The sequence below is a fragment of the Primulina eburnea genome, chromosome 7 (genome assembly GCF_022965805.1).
Source record: "Primulina eburnea isolate SZY01 chromosome 7, ASM2296580v1, whole genome shotgun sequence".
Classification (NCBI taxonomy): Eukaryota; Viridiplantae; Streptophyta; class Magnoliopsida; order Lamiales; family Gesneriaceae; genus Primulina; species Primulina eburnea.
Window position 1 is genome coordinate 30145192 of NC_133107.1, and position 22903 is coordinate 30168094.

A 22903-nucleotide genomic window follows, 5' to 3' on the forward strand; every position below is an offset into this window, starting at 1 on the left:
GGCGGTTGTTTTCTACCGCTCGGGCGCCACTAGTTCTGTCCCCACATTATGTAATTCATAAGTTTGGCTTAATTCGATCTCGTAATGGCCCGGTTATAATCACATTAGTTTATACTCAATAATCTCCACTTAACATGATATAAAATCTAGGGCATTACATTTCTCCCCCCCTAAGATACGATTTCGTCCTCGAAATCACAAGCATTTCATTCGTATCAACAAGGAGTATATATACAAAACTGTATAAGAATTTTACATCATCGAAACAACTCTGGAAATTCTTGTCTCATAGCTGATTCAGTTTCCCAAGTTGCTTCTTCTACACCATGACGAGTCCATTGCACTTTCACAAGTGGAATCATCTTCGTTCGGAGCTGTTTTTCCTTACGATCAATGATCTGAATCGGTTTTTCAACATAGCTCAATGTCTCATCCAGCTCGGCCTCGTCTGGTTGTATAGCATGTGAAGCATCAGGCAGGTACTTCTTCAATAATGATACATGAAAGACATCATGTATCCCGGATAATGAAGGCGGTAAGGCAAGTCGATAGGCACGATCTCCTATCTTTTCGAGGATCTCATAAGGCCCAATGTATCGTGGAGATAATTTTCCTTTCTTGCCAAATCTGACAACTCCTCTGAAAGGTAAAATCTTCAAAAATACTCGGTCTCCTATTTCAAATACCAACGGTCTACGTCGAACATTGGCATATTTAGCCTGTCTGTCTTGTGCTGCCTTCATTTTCTTTCGAATTAGCTTCACTTTTTCTGTCATATCTCTGATCATATCTGGTCCAATCTCAGGAACTTCAGAGATATCATCCCAATATAGAGGGGATCTACACTTCTTTCCGTACAACGCTTCAAAAGGAGCCATCTCAATACTCGTCTGATAGCTGTTGTTGTACGAAAATTCACAAAGCGGCAATGCATCTTGCCAATTAGTGCCAAAATCTAGCACTACTGCTCTCAGCATATCCTCCAGTGTCTGGATAGTCCGCTCTGACTGTCCGTCGGTCTGTGGATGATATGCGGTACTCAGATATAACTTTGTACCGAGAGCCTGTTGCAAACTCTGCCAGAAGTGCGAAGTAGATCGAGGATCACGATCTGATACAATCGACTTCGGCACTCCATGCAATCTGACCACTTCTCTGACATATATCTCTGCCATCTGGTCAAATCTGTACGTCATCTTGTACGGAATAAAACATGCGGATTTGGTCAATCTGTCAATCACGACCCAAATCGCATCACAACCTCGGGAGGAACGCGGCAACTGCGTCACAAAGTCCATGGAAATGTGATCCCATTTCCATTCAGGAATGGACAAACTCTGTAATAATCCTCCGGGTTTCTTTCTTTCTGCTTTCACCTGTTGGCAATTCAGACATTTGGAAACAAATTCGGCAATGTCAGTCTTCATTTGTTTCCACCAGAACTGTCTTTTCAAGTCGTTATACATCTTTCTGCCACCAAGATGAATGCTGAATCGACTGTTGTGCGCTTCTGACAGTATCTGTCGTCTCAAATCTGAAACATTCGGCACAACCAGACGATTATTCACATACAAAACGTTATCACGTACCTGATACTTTGATCGATGTCCTGCTCTAACCATCGATACTGATTTCTGTACATTCTGATCACTTCGCTGAGCTGCCTTAATTCGCATAATCAGCTCTGATTCTACTTGCACCGTATAAAGTCTCAACGGTCTATAATCTGTGTCAAATGCTAATCCAGACAAACAGCAGTCTTCTATCAAATTTGAAACACCAATCGTCGATAAGGATAAAGAACATACCTTTCGACTTAGTGCATCAGCTGTTGCGTTAGACTTTCCTGGATAGTATTTGATTTCACAATCAAAATCTTTAAGCAAATCAAGCCATCTTCGCTGTCTCATATTCAATTCAGATTGTGAAAACAGATATTTCAAACTCTTATGATCAGAATATATCTCAAACTTTTCACCATAAAGATAATGTCGCCATATCTTTAATGCAAAGACAATGGCTGCCAATTCCAGGTCATGAATTGGATAGCGGGTCTCATGTGGTTTAAGCTGTCTTGAGGCATAAGCGATAACATGCCCTCGTTGCATCAACACACATCCCAATCCTCTGTGAGAAGCGTCGCAATAAACCACAAAATTACCAGTACCAGATGGAATAGTCAACACCGGTGCACTGGTCAACCTCTTCTTTAATTCCAGAAAACTGGTCTCACACTCTTCAGACCAAATAAATGGAGCATTCTTCTGAGTCAGCTGAGTAATTGGTTTAGCTATACTCGAGAAATCTTTAATGAAACGACGGTAATATCCCGCTAAACCCATAAAACTGCGAATTTCGGGCATGGACGTCGGTCTTGGCCAAGAAATCACGGCTTCCACTTTACTGGGATCAACCGATATACCATCTCCAGATATAATATGACCCAGAAATACTACCTGTCTTAGCCAAAACTCACATTTCGACAGTTTAGCATATAATTTCTCTGCTCTTAAAAGTCGCAACACAGTTCTTAGATGCTCAGCATGCTCACTCATATTCTTTGAATAAATCAAAATATCATCGATGAAAATAATCACAAAATCATCGAGATATTTCTGGAAGATACGGTTCATCAATCCCATGAACACCGCTGGAGCATTCGTCAGACCAAACGGCATGACAATAAATTCATAGTGTCCATACCTGGTTCTGAATGCTGTCTTTGAGATATCAGAATCTCTGACTCTCAGCTGATGATATCCCGATCTCAAATCGATCTTGGAATATACTGAAGAACCCTGCAACTGATCGAATAAATCATCTATACGAGGCAAAGGATATTTATTCTTTATCGTTGCCTTGTTCAGTTGCCGATAGTCGATGCAGAGTCTCATCGAACCATCTTTCTTCCTTACAAACAATACTGGAGCACCCCAAGGAGACACACTCGGTCTGATGTACCCCTTGGCCAGTAAATCTTCCAGCTGATCCTTCAATTCTTTCAGTTCAACTGGTGCCATTCTGTACGGAGCTCTAGAAATCGGTACTGTACCTGGCATCAGTTCAATGCTGAAGTCTATCTCTCTAACTGGAGGTAACCCCGGGATCTCATCTGGGAAGACGTCAGCAAACTCACGTACCACTGGCAGATCTGCCAATGCTGGACTCGACTTCAGTAAATCTACTGAATATACAAGGAATCCTTCTGCTCCTTTCTGTAACAATCGAGTCATGGATAATACGGATATTAAAGGAATTCTTGATCTAGATCCCTTACCGTAAAATTTCCACTTTTCAGCCATATCTGGTCTGAATCTCACTATCTTGTGGAAACAATAAACTGTCGCTCTGTACTTGGTTAGCATATCAATACCGATAATACAGTCAAAGTCAGACAATCCAAGTACGATGCAATCTAGTTCAATCTCATGCCCGTCATACTGTAGTACACAATGGTTAACCGCATTTACGGATATCAAACCCATCCCCAACGGAGAAGAGACAGACACTACAGTAGCTAACGACTCTACAGGCAATGCATGGCTCAATGCAAATCGTTCAGAAATAAATGTGTGTGAAGCACCGGTGTCAATTAATACGTAAGCAGGATAACCACATAAAGAACAGTTACCTGCTACCACTTCATCTGGTGCTTCCTGGGCCTGCTCTTCTGTCAAAGCGAAGACTCTGGCCTGCTGTCTCGGAGGCTGACCAACTATCTGGCTTCCTCCCAGCCTCTGCTATGACTGAGCTGGCACTGGCTGAAATGTATGAACAGAAGCTGATCGTCTCTCAGTCTGTGCTGCTGATCCCGATGACTTGGCCCCCTGAGTTCTCTGCGAACCTCTCTGTGGACACACTTTAGCAAAGTGTCCCGGCTGTTTACAGAAATTGCAACTACCAGTCACTCCCTGGCATTGCTCGGTTGCATGTCTTCCTCCGCAAGTCTTGCAATAAACTCCAGTGTAACTCTGGCTCAGTCTGGAACCACCGGAGCTGGAAGAACTACTGCCAGATTTCTTGAATTGCTTTCCCCTGGCTTTCAAAAATTCTTTCTTTCCTCCACTACTGCTGCCACTCTCAAATCTGGGAGGTGGTTGCTGTGGTCTCGGTGCTGGAGGCACAAATGAAGCCCCTTTCTGTCTCATCAGACCGGCTTCTGCTCCCTTAGCTCTGTTCAGGGCATCAGTAAAATTATCCGGTCGCCCTGTGTTCACCAATGTGAAAACATCGGGGTTCAGGCCATTGATGAACTGGTCAGCAGTAGCTTCTTCGCTGTCAGCCACATGTGGAGCAAATTTCAGCAAGGAGGAGAACTTTGACACGTACTCCTCTACGTTCATCTGTCCTTGCTTTAGATTGGCAAACTCCGCCCCCTTGTCCTTCCGGTACGACACTGGAAAGAATCGTTGATAAAATTCAGTTCTAAATATATTCCAGGTAATATTCGTATCTCTATGCTCCATGGCTCTCTTCCTCGTAATCCACCAGTCCTTAGCAACGTCGCGTAACTGGTGTCCAACTAATTTCACCCTCTTCTCATCTGTATACTCCAAGGATTCGAACAATATCTCTATATCATCGAGCCAACTCTCGCACTCTATAGCGTTCTCTGTGCCTTTCAAGGTTGGCGGATGAAATGACTGAAATCGTTTCAGTAACGTTTCCATTGGAGTCGGTGTAACATCCATTGCAGGATTGGATGTACTTCCCTGTTCTGGTACTCGTCTCGGAGGCATATCTAATAATCAAATAGATTAGTAACAAGTACAACAATTCTGTTTCAATCCTCCTCTGATCATCTTACTGCTGATCTAGAATCAGTACTGATCCAATCTCAATAAAACATATTACTATATCAAATCAGATAAATAAGTAACATGTAATAAAGCAGTAAGACATGCTAGCATTCAAAAGCAGGAAAGAAAACCTCAATCTACCCCGCTCACTAGCCTCTTCTATCTCAATCTAAAGGATCTATCGCTCTGATACCACCTGTTGTGGGGACCCGGACGCTAATCATCTTTTAATCATGATTGGGACTAATTAATCAATTATAATAAACAGGGTCTAAATTTTTTTTTTTTAAAATGCGGAAGGTAATGGAATCAAACTCCTATACATATCAGTATAAAAGTACAAATCTGATAAAATATACAATCATACATACTCAGGTTCAACAACTACTATCAAGTGTTTAAACCCTAGCTCTAGTCCAAGTCCGGTATCACCACTCTAATCTCAGTCTGTCTTCACCTCTGTGACCCTGTACTTGTCCCACCTGTTGTCATGCACACACACAAACAAGACAACAGCCGGATAACTCCGGTGAGATATAAATATCCCAGTATAAACAATGTATTAAATGCAATCATATAAAACATATATAAAAGCATAAACAAACATCGAAGCATGTATCTAATCTGACTACATGAATCAATGGCTCGTGATCTAATCTTATCTTATCTCAATTCTAGGGATCCCAATCTAATTTAGACTTTGGTATGATGTATCGAATATGTCTGAGATAGACGTCGATCTACATCTGAAGCTCTTCGATACACCGTAAGTCTAGAGTCTTATCAGTTCTGAGAAAGACTCGACGGTTCTGCCCTAGCTAGGCTGATCTGCCCTAGACTCGGACTCTGACCCTGTTCTAAGTCAATAGATTAACATATCAATCTGATTAACATATCAATCTGATAATCTGCAAATATCAATGTAATAAAATAAAGTATGTGATTTAGGAAAACTCAAGTCAAACCTAACTCGAGTTGTGCAATCCCGAATCAACATTTATTTATACCTTTCTTGCTGTCACTCTGATACAATCGAAGTCTGTCACTGTTCAATCTGGCAATGACAATATCAATATTATGTATCAATATTCTAATCAAATCACAACATCTCTGTTTATCAAATTCTGACAGTACAATCGTACAATTTTGCGATACTGATAATACTATATTAGTCTATATCAATTCCAAACGTTTACAATCAACCACCATCCAAATCTGATGTCAACTCTAGTCAATTTCATTCTGAAATTCATAACAATTCCATATTCAGTCCGTTTCTTAATCTGACTTCAATTCTACGCTTTCTAACATGTCAAGAACCACATATATGACGTGTATTCAATTCTAACAACATCATAATATCAAAACATGTCAAAACGTAGTAAAACTTACGTCCAGTTGAAGCCTGCGTTGCTAGGAACACAACACCGAAGTCGGATTTAAAATCTAACGGACGGATTGAAATATAAAGGCGTAAGGATTTTCAACAAAGTTTCCCCAACTCCTCTAATATTCTGAGGGATTTTCGTTGCTGTATATATATATACATACACGAACATGCGACAACATACACGAACATGCGACAAGCCAAATGTCATTTTTCCCGTCTGCATGTCTCGCGCTCGGGCGGACCTTTATGTCCGCCCGGGCGCGGAACTCTCGGCCCTCACAATCCATACAAGCGCGCTCGAGCGGTAATAATTTACCGCTCGGGCGCGGCCTTCTCTGTCCGAATAATTTCGAAGCACATCCTTGGTGCTCGGGCGGTCAAAATCTACCGCCCGGGCGCCGAACCTTCTGCCCGTGACGTGAATTACCGAAACATTGGCGCTCAGGCGCCACTAGTTCTGTCCCCACATTATGTAATTCATAAGTTTGGCTTAATTCGATCTCGTAATGGCCCGGTTATAATCACATTAGTTTATACTCAATAATCTCCACTTAACATGATATAAAATCTAGGGCATTACAAAACAACACATGATCCTAAACGTAATACAATGTTTCGATATTGAGGAAAGCATTTATAATTATGAGTAGTCTCGTACGAGTGGGATAGACCCGATTCATACTTAGAACCAAAAGTAATTTTTTGACATAAAAATTAATAATTTTTCATGAGTCGACTCACAAAATTGATTTGTATCATATGAGTTTTTGTGATAATAATACGAGTTCAATAAACATTAAAAAGTTAATTTTATTCTCGCTCTTTTTTTTATTAAAAAAATATAATTAATTTTATAGAAAATTAACAAACTTGATTCAAATCCAAAAAAACACAAAAAAGGAAAAGAAAAAATCTACAAAGAAGAGAGACAGTCCATTATATTAAATTTTTAATTAATTTGAAGTGTTCAATTTTATTAAAATTGAAATTTAACCTTCGAATAAATTGAATAATGGCACCATGCACGCATATATTCAAACCTGGTAGAAGATATTGAGGGCATCTGCGAGCTTTTCCAACATAATTCCATCCATTTAGTATATTGAAATTAATATAGACTTTAGAGGATTTAAACGACTTTGTATAAAAAAAAATTATGCGCGTGCGGTGTTTTATGTATATATATATATATATATATATATATATATATATATATATATATATATATATATATATATATATATATATATGAATCCGAGTGAAATATGGAAACATGATAAGGATAATGATAATAATAAATTACTTTGCATGAAGAATTCGTCTTCCGATAGAATTCTATGTCAAGAAGTATAATCAAGGAAATATTTTTCATTGTGGTATTTATCTAATCGGAATTCGTATTCCGATAGAATTCTATGTCAAGAAGTATAAGGATAAATTAAGGATAAATAAGATGTAGGATATTATATTTAATATTTGGTATGATTTTAATAAGAGTGATTAAATTTATATATTAGATTGTAATGACAAAATTAACCTTATCATAATAAATTTTATAATTTCAAAATTTAAAAACGTTCCAAACATGAGATAAGGAGGATTATTTATCAATCCCTCTCTTATCCCATGTACCAATCGAACACCTTTTTTTTTTTTGCAGAAGTTTAGAATATGTTTATATGGTGAAACTTGTATAAATTAGTATATTCGAATTTGAAATTTTAATAATTTAGAGAAGTTGTAATTAATCGATAAATTAATTATTATTTTAGAGATTAAATATTCAATAACGGCTCGATCAATCATGCTAAACAAACAAAAAAAAATCACATATAGAGATTTATAAAATTAAATCAGGGTGCATTTTTAATTTTATTGTTTATGTCATGTATCTGTTAAAGCAAGCTGGAATCTCGCGGAGAGAAGAAGAAGAAAACTCTATCGCCGAACTTCCAGAAGGAAGAAATATTATTGCGGGAAAAACTAGAATAAATCCAAAGATTACAATTATTTACACTAAACTAAAGGAACAAAAACGTGTTTTCACATTTCTTCAACTCTCAACACTCCCCTTCAAGATTGGTGTAGATTTAAGACACCAATTTTGGACAGTAAATAAGAATGTTGCTCCTGACTTGGACCCTTAGTGAAGATATCGGCAAACTGCTCGGTGGTGGGAATGTATTCAGTCTTGATCATACCATTCTTTATCTTTTCTCTAATCAAGTGACAATGAATTTCTATATGTATGGTACGCTCATGGTATAATGGATTTGCCGCAATGTGTAGAGCCACCTGATTATCACAATACAAGGTTGGCGTTGTGCTCAATGCCGTTCCCATATCTGTTAATAACCCAAGTATCCAAGTCACTTCACATGTGGTGCTCGCCATTGCTCGATACTCCGCTTCAGCAGATGAACGCGACACCGTACTTGTTTCTTAGACTTCCATGAGATCAGGGAATTTCCCAACTTGATGCAATAACCCGTGACCGAGCGACGTGTCATTAGACATGCTGCCCAATCAGAATCAAAATAAACATGCAATGAGAAATTGTTAATGGCTGACAATATGATTCTCAGACCAGGTGCAGACTTTAGATAGCGTAATACACGCAGAGTTGCATCTATATGTGATTTCTTTGGTGTATGCATAAATTGACTAAGAACTTGTACATCATAACAAATGCCGGGTCTTGTAATAGTAAGGTAAATGAGCCTCCCAATACTAGCAGAATTCCGTCGTTTGAACTCATCCAGTGCATGACTTGTGAGCTTCTGATGGTGCACAACAGGGGTGTTGCAGGTTTTAGCACCTGTCAAAGTAGAATCAGCTAATAATTCTAACACATATTTGCATTGGTTTAGATAAATCCCCTCCTTGGACCGAGCCACTTCAATGCCAATGAAATAACACAAGCACCCAAGGTCCCTAATATGGATATGAGAATTCAAAAACACCTTGAGATTAGAAATAGATTGTTCATCACTTCCAGTGACTACAATGTCATCCAAATAGACCAAAAATAATGTGATATGCAAAGCGAATCACGCTTAATAAAAAGAGAATGATCATGGGCCGACTGAAAAAAGCTTTCCAGCAGCATAAACTAGCAAATTTAGTGTTCCATTAGCGTGAAGCCTGTTTGAGGCCATACAGAGACTTAACAAGTCGACGAACACGCTGCTCCCCTTGAAGAGAATGACCAGGTGGCACCTGCATATACACCTCTTCCTCCAAATCACCTTGGAGGAAAGCATTAGTCACATCCATTTGATAAAGAGGCCAATTCTTCGCAACTGCAGCACTTATCAAACATCGTGTAGTGGCAATTTTGGCGGTAGGAGAAAATGTGTCATGATAATCGATCCCTTCTTGTTGTGTGTAGCCTTTGGCTACAAGACGAGCTTTAAAGCGATCAACGGTGCCATCAGGATGTCGCTTAATCTTATAAACCCACCGACAACCAATGGGCCTTTTTGCAATCGGCAATTGCACAAATTCCCAAGTGTGATTAGGTTCCAATGCTGCTAGTTCTAAATCCATAATTGCCTTCCATCTAGGGTCCAAGACAGCCTCATGATAAGAGTTAGGTTCTCTGTCAGTAGAAATGCAAGCCATTCTCTATCAGTAGAAATGCAAGCCAAGAAAGACTGATAAGGTTTAGAGAATTTGGTATAAGTAAGATACTGGGTGAGAGGATATTTGGAAGTGGCCAAAGTATTGTGAGATAATGTAGGGCAAGAGTAGTCTTTGGTCCAAACAGGAGGCTCAGAGACACAAAAAGATAATTTCTGAGGCTGGGAAACCGTGGGATCCATATGAGTAGCAGGAGGTTGAGTCGAAGGATCAACAAAGTCAATAGGAGAAGGGGGTATAACACACATTCATACATGCATACATACCTACATACCATCATCATAGTTGCTAAACCAACACACCACCTCCCTTCTTGCCCAACTGGTGATCGAGATTTGTTCATCATAGATTGGAGATAAGACTTGATCATTGCCTATAAAATGCGCCCTTCACTTCAGGAATTTCAAGAGTTCTTAGCCTGAATTTTCGAGTTTAAGGAGTGGGTCTAGTATAGGGTGGAGTGGTGAGAGTTTATAGCTCAAAAAGTAGAGAAAATTGGCCAAAAATATCTTTATATACCCAAAACCCTTCCAATATTCTATAAAAATTCCACAACACTCTCAACTTACCCAGAAATATATCACAAAAGGAGGTGTCGAAAAATCATCAGCCGATTTTTCGTTAAAATTCATAAATCGCTACTGTCCGGGAAGGGAATAGTGTGCCGGAAAAATCACTTTTCAGGTACTGTTTTCACTCCCAATTTCCGTACCTTTTATGACCATATTTCACCTTAGTTTAAACACAAAAGTTGTTCTTTTTATGTCATACTTCTCATTAATGTCTTTGGTTTCCCGGAATCGGCCCCGGAAATACTTCTTTCCGGCAACCGAAGTCGGAATGTGAGCTTTAATAGTTTTTCCTTTTCTGGCACGTTTCCGCTGGGAATTTCAAAAAACTTATAACATAAGAGTTGCAGGAAATCATATTTTACGTTTGCTGGAAAAAAGAGTGGCCGCGCGTGGTGGCTGGACACCTGCCACGCGTCGCCGGAACCGGCGCGTATAACACACGCGCCGGCAAAAAAACGAAAAAAATTATTTTTCAAAGCATGCTATGTATGATTCCAGGCTACTGTACAAGTTTCGTAAATTTTGGATGATTATTGTATTTACTGTGAATTTTTAAAAGAAAATACTATGGATTTCGGATATGATATACTATCTATATGATCATATAAATCTTTGTATAAAAGTTCATAGCCTTCAATACTTGAAAAATATATCATTGGAAGTAGCTATGAAGTTTTATAATTTTTCGACTGACAAGTTATTTATTATGATTTTGTTGAATTATATATTAAATATTATATATATCGATTAATGATAAAATAATTTCAAATATTACCTATTTTGAATTTTTTTCCAGTTAATATTATAATAAGAGTTGTTATAGGAAATATTATAATTTTTGAAGTCAAATATTAATTATTGTAAATTTTAAAGATAGTTTTGACTATTAGAAAATAATTTTGACAAAGAAATATTAAATAAATAAATAAAATAAATTTTTTATAAACTTTTAGTCAATAAATAAAGTTTATAAAATTATATTCTTTATTTTGGTAAAAATTTAGGGATAATCTATATCAAAAAATGTTTACTATACTTATGATAATCACATTGGTCAATAGGATTGACTTGAACTTGGAACTCTCACTCTCATCTATAGTAAGTCTCAAGGTGAGGAAATTCTTTATCGTTCTTCTTATATAGCCTTTGGCATTTGGCCTGGAAATTATGATATGATATATTATATTTTTTAACGATATTCACTACGGATTATTGATTTCTTACACATGTGCATAAATTTTGTATCTTTGAATCGCGTTGATGCATATGAAATATGCCCCATCCTGAATGTCTTTTTCTATCTTACTAACTCCTTATTCATGCCGGTACTATCTTTCCGAAATGAGTGAATGCTTCAATGTAACATTCTCATTGTAATATCATCAATTTAGATGTGATTCTTATCAAGCTTCCACTGAATGAAGTTTTGGTTAATCATCAAATAAATGAATGAATGAATGAATGATAAGGTGATTGACCAAAACAGAGCCATGGACAACGGACTTTGGTCTGGAGATTGAGTCCATTGAACAACGTTCTTTGGTCCGGGTATATTAGTTCACTTGGCTCGTTATTCTTCACTAACCATTATATTTGTGTACTCATATATCTTTTTTTCTATTGTAGCATTCTTTCAAATTTGAGTATCATATTTACCTTTATTTAATTCTCACTAAGTCCTTAAAGACTTAACCTCTCTATTTTTATTTATCTATTGTAATTTCCAGAGGCATGTATACCGGAATTGGATAAAGAAGGAAATGTAGGTGAATGATCTAGCAGTGGTTGTCTGAAATATTTATAATAATCTTTTTTTTTTAATGTTTTTAGTTTGGTCTTGTAATAACTCATCGAAATTTACTTGTGCTTTGTTCGATTCGCTTCCGCTAATAAAACTTACTACATTTTTTTTTTACTGTCTATAATACTTCAAAGGAATAATTTTCGCACAAGATATACTTAGGTAAAGTGGCATTTCTCGAGGGCTAAGTCCTGTGTTGGGGTGTCACAGAGGTGGTATCAGAGCCAAACATGCTAGGATAAGTTACCTAGAAATGTAAAATACAATTAGTTATAATTTTTTTTCACAGTTGTGTGCTATGTATATGTGTTTGTTATTATTTCGATACATGTGTGTTGAGTCTTTATACTCACTAGGCATGTGTGATGCAAGTAAGCTTTTGGATGAGGAGACTAGGGGTGCCGAACTCTAAGTAGGCAGGGCTGGATGTGCGCACACGACCCAAGGACCACACTTTTCCGCACATCACGATTTTATGAACTTTGAGTAGACTGATCACTTTTATAAGTTTTTATTATATGATGTTGATTTTCAGGATTTTACTCGGTTTATTTTAATTATGGATGATTGTGGATCGTTTGGCAATATTTTTAAACTGCAACATTTTATCTGGCGATTGTTTGCGAGAAATTTTAAATGGCATATTTTTAGTAGTATTGCAGGCTTGCAAAAATACTTAAATGCTTATTTTCGAAAATGTGAGCTTCTAAAAAAATAAAAAATTAGCAGCATTTTTAAGTAGTAGATGTTTCATAATATTTTCTTTTCAAAATTAAAACACGACTTATTAGACCCTTACTTACCCCGTAAGCCATGAACCAAACCACCTAGACCTATGGTTCGAACCTTTCCTTCCTAAGCCATGATCGAGCCCTTCTTCTCTCCCACAAATTCATCGCACCTCACCTTGCACCGAGCCATCTATGGACCCGACCAAATGCACGGCTGCACCAAACCCCAGACTCTTTGACCAAGCCCTGGTGCGGTTGTCCCCTGAACCGAGCCCTTAAATCCAACCAAAAACCCTAGAACTTAGCCCTTCATACATGCGTCTTATGCCAATATCTAGCCATCGTTCTTCACTTAACGTCTCTTTTCCCATCCCTTATACGTCTTCCTATGACAGCAATCCCCTTAGAATTCACAACACATTTCATATATGCATAGAATCGTCAAAACTTTAAAAATAAATCTCTAAACATTAAATAATTATATCTAAACATTTTTCATGCTTAAAAACGTAAATCATGCATAATATAATTTGAATGGTACAAACGAAAGATTTGATACGTGCCTTTGTGTTTAGAATACTCGAAATTCAATCTTCAGCACGGGGTAGTGAGGAGAAGCGATCAGGGAACGTCTAGGCTTCGAATTCTTTCTTTGAATTTTTCTAAAACCAGTGTGTGTGATGTGTGTGTGGTTTTGACTGCTGCAAGATGCCAAGAACCCTAATTCTCTTGCTTTTAATTTTCGAAATTTAGTTTAATGATGTTAGGGTTTTAGGTTTTAAGTTTAAGAATGATTAGTTTCATTAATTCTAGATAAATTAGGCCCATTTAATCATCATTTGACCAAAACCGACTTCTCGAATAAATTAAGGATCGACTAGTAAAATAATTTGGACTCCAACAAATTTAGAAAATTTTAATCATATTTAATTATATTATCGAGTCTTAAACATATTTATCAAAAAATATTTTCATCTTGGTCGTCCAATCTCATTTCCTCAGTCTAATATCGAATATCCGGATGAAAATCCTTAATTTCATGAAATCATTCAAATAATGTAATTAAACATTTAGTCATAAAAAATATATCATTTAAGTATTGAAAATTAATTAAATAAAATAAATAAGCAATTAATTTTCATACATGTGGTTTATGTGGACTGATTTTAATTAAATAAAATAAATAAGTAATTAATTTTTCATAATTTCCGTTAAACCGAATTAACCGACCGAACCGAGCCAATTCGAAAATTCGGTTATGATATTTTGGAAATTCGATTTTTAAATTAAAAAAATTTGGTTAATTCGGTTCGGTTATGGTTTTCAAAATTTTGAAATCGGTTAACCGAATTAATCGATATAATAAATATTATTATTTAATAAATTTTTATATATATTTGAATTTTTAATTTTAAAATCGATATAATATGTATTAATTCTGTTCAAACAAAACTTATACATTTCTGATATGTGTGATTTTATGTTTTTATCATTTGTGTAGATTGTAGTGTTCAAGAAAAAATTACATATATAATTAAATTCAAATCACATTTTTTTTTAAAAAAACTAACCGATTTTAATTCGGTTCGATTTTCATCGGTTATGAAAATTAAATTGATTGGTTCGGTTATGACTAAATATTTCGGTTCAATTCGGTTATTTCTAATTCGGTTCGGTCGATAATCGAACCGACTGAATGCTTCCTCCTACATATAGTTTATGTGGACTATTTTTTTTTTTCTAATTTGACATTTTCTACTGGGATCGATTCGTTCGGTTTGCTTCGGTTGGGTTCGACCATGCACCACGCTGTACCCACGTGCACAACGATACAGATCACACCTACGCACACTACCCGAATACTCCTACACATATCCTGCCGCTGCCGATTATCTGCGGTCGCCGCCTCTCCTGTCTGCTTCCCTCCACCGGAACTCTCTCACACTCCGCTCGCGCCTTATTTTTTCGCGCACCGAAGCTCTAGTAACCGTGAGATACTCCGGTCTCCCCGGGTCCGCTCACCTGCACTCAAATCTGGGCTTCTTCGACCCCCATCTAAGGTTAGGGCGGCCGGGTTCTAGTTTCTGGATTATTTAGTTGTCTTCGATTTTCGCTCTCTTTATTTTTTACTCGAAATTGACAATTATTTTTTCTGTGTATGCATGCATATACTCATACAGAATTGTTTCGACATATGGTTGGGGAAGGAGAAACGATTAATCTCCTCTGCATAGATTCCAAGTATTTTTCTTTTTTCTTTTTTTAATGGTCGACTTTAGGGTACAAAATTATCTGGGTTTGTGACACTATCTAGTTCCACCTCTTGCATATTACAAGCTTACGGACAAAAACATCGCCTTGAGTTCGAGCATTTTTTTATAATGCTTTTTTATATAGATTATTAGATTTCTACTCTTGTTTTGTACTATCTATTATTCTATTTATTTTGGAAAGACTGCTCATTTTCATTTACTCACGATCTTATAATTTAACCTCATCCTTTTGGATTTAATAAAGTTTGTCATTTATATAATTGAATAACTGAACTTTCCAATATTTATCACGGCGTATTTTCATTTGGGTTCTTGTTTATTGCTTAATCTTAATTATTTTAAATTATTATCGTTTGAAAAGTTTCCTAATTCTGGTTATTTAAATTTTCTAAATCCCCCAAAAAATCAACTTCCTAAACGTTAAATCTTAAAATAATAGGATTTTCGGCGTGATTATCCTGGTCAACGGGGACTTGAACCTAGTTTTACCTTTTTTATTTTTCAAGTGGTGTGCTAGAGAATGATTTGTGATTCTTGTGAAAGATGATGCTGATGTAATTGCGAATTGTGTTTAATATGTAATTAAAGTAAAGAAAATTGATCGGGGAAGTAGTGAAACAACAATGGATTAAGTGACAGAGACAATGGATCCAAGTGACAACAAAACTGAAGGGATGGAAATATATGATTGTGATCCATGCAATTGTCTACGCTTCCCAGTTACCGGTAACATGACCCAGTCATTCATGTTACCTCTATTACCCATTCCAAAGGTGGAAGATTGGTGTTCGAACACATCAATTGTGTTGACTGGAACAGCATGTAGAGCTGGGATTGGACCTCCTGTTGGAACAGTGGACCTTGGTGTGAGCACATCAGCATATTATTTCTGCATTGCTCTACCTGGAGTTAAGAAGGATCCAGGTAATTCTGTTAACTTGCTTCCTTTTAATGTAGTGTGTAAGCACAAAGCGTTAAGATTGATTTCTCAATCTCCACAATCAACAAAGTTCAATGGAAATGAACTTTTGTATAGAAATTGGGATTATTCAAGAATAATGCTGTAAAGTCCCCTGTTTCCCTCCTCCCCCCTTGCCAATCTAGCAATCAATGCAATAATATTTTTTTTGGATATCAAACAATATTGGACCTTGGTCCTTCTGTAACCCTTGTAGACTAGGCCTCTTCATGGGCTTTTGTGGTCGCCCCTGTTGGGTAAGTAATTGGACTTACCTCTGCCGCACTTCCTCTTACAATTTCTTAAAGAAACTGATATCATGAACAGTTCATGTGCGACCCATTCAACAATCCTGAATCTGTGTCATTTGCCTATATATGGTGATTTATTTGTGTAAATAATGGATTTTCTCAGAGGCTTTTGCAATGACCAGTATTAGATAACGCATCGCTTTGTGGAATTAAATACGGCATGAAAGATGCAGCATACTTTCTGGAGTTGTCAAAAGACGTCAATGAATCAAAATATTACTTTTGTTTCCTTTTATTAGTAGCCTTGACAAGTTAAAAAGAAAAAAAAAATTGTATTGAAAATGAAGTCAGCAAGTAACGTACGATCAGTTCTTTAGTTTGACTATGAAGTATGAAGTACGAATTATGTTGCATTTACACTATTTCACCTCATTCTAGAAATAATTGTCGGCCTGATGTTGCATCCTTTTGACTTGAAAATGAAGAATATTTCGCGCCATTTGCATTTAATGTAAGCTTCACTGTTCTGTTTTTGTCGCTGTAAATACAAATATAACCATTGATGTAGCAAAATCTCAACCCCTGTTTGGAACTCATTTACAACGGAACGGACATTCATTTGGAAGACAAACATGATACGTTTCTCGCTACATTTTGTTTCTTTTGCTTTTGCAAATATTTATTCTGCTACTGTGTGTAAGCTTGTGTCATTATTTGTTGTTACATCCTAGGTTAGTCGTATGAACAATGTAGCTCGTGTTTGGTGAAGGCTCTAATCGATTCCATTATGATGTTTCCCGTATCCAAGCCCTTGGGAATCAAATTACTATTTTGCATACCGAACTCCGATTTCTTTTAAGCCCTGCAAGACACTACCTTTATACTTGTTTCATTTTTTTAATAGGTCAATTCAGCATTGAGATCCAACGGGATGGAAGTGTCTGCGTTAAAGGAGTAACTTCGACAGGTAGCAAAACCATCACGAAATACTCTCGAGTCTTCGAAATGAAATACCAACGGCAATGTCCCCCTGGACCCTTCACGCTTTCCTTCAGCCTGCCGGGACCTGTTGATCCAAGGTTGTTCTCTCCCAGTTTTAGATCTGACGGCATCTTGGAAGGTGTTGTAGCAAAATACAAAGGGTGTCAGTCGTCTTTAGCAAATGTGCATCGTGGAATGGAATGATCTGTTCCAGCTGATTAAACATCTCCATGGGGTGAATTCTAGACAATGTACATAATTAATTCACTCGTCTCTAAAAAATTCTGTCTCGGGAACAAGTTTTAAGGAATTTTATCAGGATGTGTTTTGAACACTTGTGAGTGCTATAGCTCGGGTCAAGTTTTGTAACTTAAAAAGTCGTCCCAGATGTTTAATTATTGCCATTTGCTTCATTGTTACCGCTAGGGGTGAGTACATGTGGGTCGGATTGGTTTGGTTTTTGACAAAAACTCGAATCAAATCAAGTTCATTGGTTTTATTAAATAAAAAATTAAGCTAGCTCGAGTTTTATAATAATTGAATTTAAATTGAGCTAGGGGATCTTGATGTCCTAAAGATTCAAGAACCGATGAAAACATTGGGGAATCCTCCATTAAAGTATTATGTTTAACATAACGGTAATGATTGTTTGTATCAGATAAATGTTGTCTCGGATGTTGTTACACCTTATGAAAACATGTAGCGTAATATTATAAAACACAAATAATTAAAATAAAATAGTGATTTTTTTTGCACAAGTGAACACACTTGTGGGATGTATCATGACAAAATAACAACTAGAAAAGAAATCGAGTTTGTAAAATCAATACCAGTGAAATAACGAAAAACTATCTTACTTCACAAGTCAAGAAAGTAAAATGCATCATAAAATATCAATTACATAAATAACCAAAACATAAGAATGCAAATATTTGTAGTCGAAATTTTAAGCAACAAAACAATTCTTCAATCATTTTGTATGGGTGTTGTCTTCAAATGTATCCAACACGTCAAACGGCAACGCAATAAAACAGCGATGCTTCGTCTTTACGAGTTCTCTTTGTTTTCTCGTATATCGCTCGTCTCGTCTCTCTAGCACCTTCGACTCTTGTGCAATAGTTATTCTTCACTATATATATATTTGTGTTAATCTTGATAGGTTTGAAGCATCCAGCCGAGCCATACCAGTTTAGAATTCGAAACAAATTCTTCCAAATAATAAATATAAAATCTAGAGTTTAAAAAATCATCACCGTAGAAAGGAATTTTTTTAAAGAAAAATCTTATTAAAAAAAGAAAGAATTTAAGAGAGGCATGTTTCTTTCCAATCTTTTTTTTTTTTTTAATCTTTCTGGACAAAATAAACACATACAAGTCAATTCATGTAAGGTCTAAAATTAAGACGACGTAATCCAATTGCATGCAAATCAAGGGAAATGAAAAATTACAAATTAAATGATTTTTAATTGTTAAATTAATTATGTCTGATATGTTTATATGATTTTAAAGTATTTTTCTACTTGAATGCATAAAAATGTATTTTTAAAGGTTATTCGAGTTGCGATTGAGGAACGGAGACCAAGTGCTGAAAAATAGAAAATAAATTTATTAAATAATTGTTTTAATTATTTAAAATAAGGTTGATGCTAATAGTTGTTTTTGAAAATAAAGAGTTTTGAGGTGATTTTATACGCCGAGACGTAATTTTTATCGGTATTCGATTTTCAACAAAAATAAGAACTTTTTGACAATTCGGCTAATAATTTCACGAACTTTCCTAAACGAAATAATTTTTAATGCTGTATTGGGCCTATTGTACCATGCTAATGGGCCTAGGCTTGCACACTTATTAATTAAGAAAATAAATAAGCCTAAACCCCACCCCATTAAGCTAAAAACTCACACCTTCCCTCACCCCTAACCTCACAAGAATCCTAGCACAATCAAAACACACGCACACACGATTATTTTCAATGGCAAGGCTTCGTTTTTGTGGAGGAAAATTCAGCCTAGGGTTCTCGTAGCCGTTCTTCGCATCGTCAACGTATTTTCGTGCGTTTATATATGCAAAAAATGCAGGCCATAATTCATCTTTTCTCATCTATCATAACCTAATATGTATTTGTTTATGATTTGCATGAAAAACTAGAACCCCTTTTCATTATTTTTGTTTTATGCATAGAACATGTGTTTAAAGTTTGATTTTTGTTCCAAAAACATGATATATGTTTACACGAAGGGGCTGCCATGATTAAGGATCAATAGGGAACGTTTTTACACGAGTCAAGGGTCCTAGGATGACGTTGATAGGCTGCACATGACTTTAACACTAGCTGGAACCGAAATAATGAGTTTTGATGTCTCAAGGCTCGGTTGAGGGAACCACGGTGCATGGCTCCGCTTTGGCTCTACCACGTCTAGGTTGGGACGTAGACGTGGTCGGGTCAGTAGAGGAGGTTGGGCTTGTGCTCGGCCAGGGTGGTTAGGGATGGGCTAGGCTAGGTCTCTAGAGTCTTGAGAGGGTTCACGAGGGGCGGGGCTTGGTGTTGCCTCGAGGGCAAGGGTCGTAGTCGAGTTGCAAGAGTCCTAATGCTACAAGGGTTCTCGGCTGCAGCTTGCTTCTGGTGTTGGTGGCTTTGGCTCAGGCTAGGGTCGAGTCCTAGGGGTCCAGTGGGTCCAATAGGGTCCATAGAGGGTCTGGGAAGGGTTTGGCTTGGGGTGGCTCGGGTGCGGCTCAAGAGAAAAGGGAGATGGTTCAAGGGTTTGGTTTATGGTTCGAACTTAGGGTTTAAATGGTAAGGTTTGAAACGTGGTTCAACGAGGGTCGAATCATGGTTCATGAGGGTAAATTAAATATAAAAAGTTTGTGTTTAAAATTTGAGAATTTTGTATTAAACTTTGAATTAATTCGGGAATTAAACGCTCCGTGAACTAATAATTAGAAAGCCTAGATTTTAAGATAAAAAAAAATATGAGAAATTTAATTTTAGATTAAATAATAATTTGGGATGGCCTAGAGTCAATGAAAGTAAGAAAAAGTCAAAATCGAGAAATTTTACGTCTAGGGATAAAACAGTCATTTTACACCTAGAAAATAGTAAATGTCATGGCAGTGATTTGAATGCTGTTTTATATGTTAAAATGATTATTTTAAATGTTTGTGAAATTTTATGATGAATCGTTAACGCTAAAAAATATGTTGCATGCTTGGTTTAAACGGAAAATGATTATTATATGCATGAATTTTATAAAGTGATGGAAACATGAATTGTCAGAGGAAGAGAAGTAATTGTGACTAATACCAATACGATGATATGTTACAACGTAAGACCAATGCTCAGTTGACGGGTGAAAGTGTCGCTGAGGTCCCAGCCCAGTACTGTGGTTACATGTAGATGGATCCATCGACCCCTAATACGAAAGTCACAATTAACGATCTGAATTCACCAAAAAGGAATATGTATACATATATGTTGGATATGAATATGTTTATGATGATATGAAAATGTTTAAGTTTATGCATGATTATGAAATGTTATTTTAAGTAAAAGTATTTTCACTGTTGCATGTGATGGTATACATATTATTTGTTATCAAGATTATGGTTTGCTGAATATTTAGAATCACTAGGTATGATCGATGCAGGTGAGTATGATGTTGATGCTAGTGGAGGTCTTGATGGTTGATCTTACTGGACTGAAGGTGCATATAACCTGAGGACCTGAACTAGTTTTCCGCATTTATGATTTTAAGTTTACGTTAAAGATTTTTACAAATTTTATTATGTTTTGAGTGGTTTTGAGAGGTTGTTAGTTTTAGCTTTATTGCTAAATTAGGATTTGAAAACGTTTGACGATTTTATATTTGAACTATTTTCTTTGGATTTTCAAATATTGTTGGATGTTTATTTCAAATGGTGTCAAGATATTATATATATATGTATTGCATTCGGCCGAAATTAATAGGACATAAAAAAAACTTCTAGTTTATTTTAAAGAAAATGAGTATTGTACATTTCAGTTGGTATCAGAACAATGTTGCTGTAAAGAGTTGTGCCACCATTAGTGTCGGGAAGCTCAGTCGTCAAGCCTCAAAAAGTAAGTTTAATTGCTTTATATTATTTTTATGATAATACCTGCATGATTACATGAATTATATGTTTATGTCACATGTTTTATAGCTTTTTGGAGAATATATGTTTTATATGCTTAAATTGATCAATATGGATTAAAATACGTTGCATGATTAGAAACATATTTAAATGCATGTTGGTTACGTTTAGAAATTTGGAAAAAATGTTTAGATATAATGCCTCATAAACGCGCACCTAGTACTGATAATCAAGCTGAGAATGTGGAGGATCGTCATGTTAATGCACCCCGCCTCCTAATGAGGATGCTGCTACACGTGCACTGGAGGGCATGACTCGTTTCTTTGAGCAGCATTTTCAACAGGCTCCTAGGCCACAATATGATATCTATGATCAGTTCCGGAGGCTAGGGCTGAAGGAATTTTCTGGCCCCACTGACCCATGTGCTGCTGAGGCTTGGATTCGCGCACTTCAGGTGCAATTTCACTATTTTAATATGGGAGATGCTGACCGCGTGAGGTGTGCCACTTACAGGTTTAGGGATGATGCTTCTCTACGGTGGGAAGGAGCTGAGCATGGTATTAATCTCGCTACTCCTACTTTGGCTCTATTTAAGGAAATGTTCTATGAGAAGTACTTTACTGCTGACGTCCGAGGACGATTGAAGAGGGAATTTATGACTCTCCGTCAGGGAGAAACTTCTATAGCTGAGTTTGTGAGAAAGTTTGATAGGGGTTGTCACTTTGTACCCCTTATTGCTAGGGATGCTGCTGATAAGCTTAGACACTTTCTAGATGGTCTACTACCTACTATAAGCCGTGACGTGATGATGATGCATCCCTTGGATTATGCTGCTACCACAACCTAAGCATTTCAAGTCTAGCAAGCTTTGAAAGATATTGATTTTGAGGTGCAACACAAAAGACAGCAACATCAGCAGCACTCTCAGCCGAATAAGAAGCCATATATGGAACCTCCTAGACCTCAAGGGTAGCAAAAGCCCCAAGGTCAAGTTAAGAAGCCAGGACCACCAAAGCCACCATAACCTGGAGCACCAAAACCTGCAGAGAGGTTGCCATGCAAGGAGTGCAATCGATTAAATTATGACAAGTGTATGTGGGGATCTTTTAGATGCTTCATATGCAAGGAGGAAGGACATAAGGCTGCGGATTGCCCAAAGAATAATACACCCACTGTGGGCAGAGCTTATGTCATGCATGCCGAGGAGGCTGAAGAGGAGCCAGACACGACTCTCATTACTGGTAACCTAGTTATGTAACGTTTTTACATTGCTTTTATTGCATGAAATGTTAAATTGGTTATTAGAATTGATTTGAGATTAAGGATAAGCTAGTGGAAATTAAGTTGCATGCTCTACCTTAGTTGAAATTAAGGAATGATGATGGAAACCATAG

General features: G+C 36.9%; 2 protein-coding genes across 10 annotated transcripts; both read left to right on the top strand.

Moving 5' to 3' along the window:
• The first annotated feature begins 14739 nt into the window (after window positions 1-14739).
• LOC140837409 (increased DNA methylation 3-like) lies at window positions 14740-17811 on the top strand. Of its 9 annotated transcripts, none has more exons than XM_073203549.1 (4): window positions 14740-14995; window positions 15116-15176; window positions 15842-16132; window positions 17322-17811. In XM_073203549.1, coding segments are annotated over exons 2-4 (573 nt in total). In that variant the 5' UTR covers window positions 14740-14995; window positions 15116-15175; the 3' UTR covers window positions 17603-17811. The 9 variants fall into 9 exon arrangements, with proteins under 9 accessions (XP_073059650.1, XP_073059655.1, XP_073059649.1 ...); XM_073203554.1 differs by having other exon boundaries at window positions 15848-16132; XM_073203551.1 differs by having other exon boundaries at window positions 14741-14995; window positions 15797-16132.
• Window positions 17812-21819: 4008 nt separating this feature from the next.
• LOC140835849 (uncharacterized) lies at window positions 21820-22356 on the top strand. Its single transcript, XM_073201260.1, has one exon. The coding sequence runs from the start codon at window positions 21820-21822 to the stop codon at window positions 22354-22356; it is 537 nt and encodes a 178-aa protein (XP_073057361.1).
• The last annotated feature ends 547 nt before the right edge of the window (window positions 22357-22903 follow it).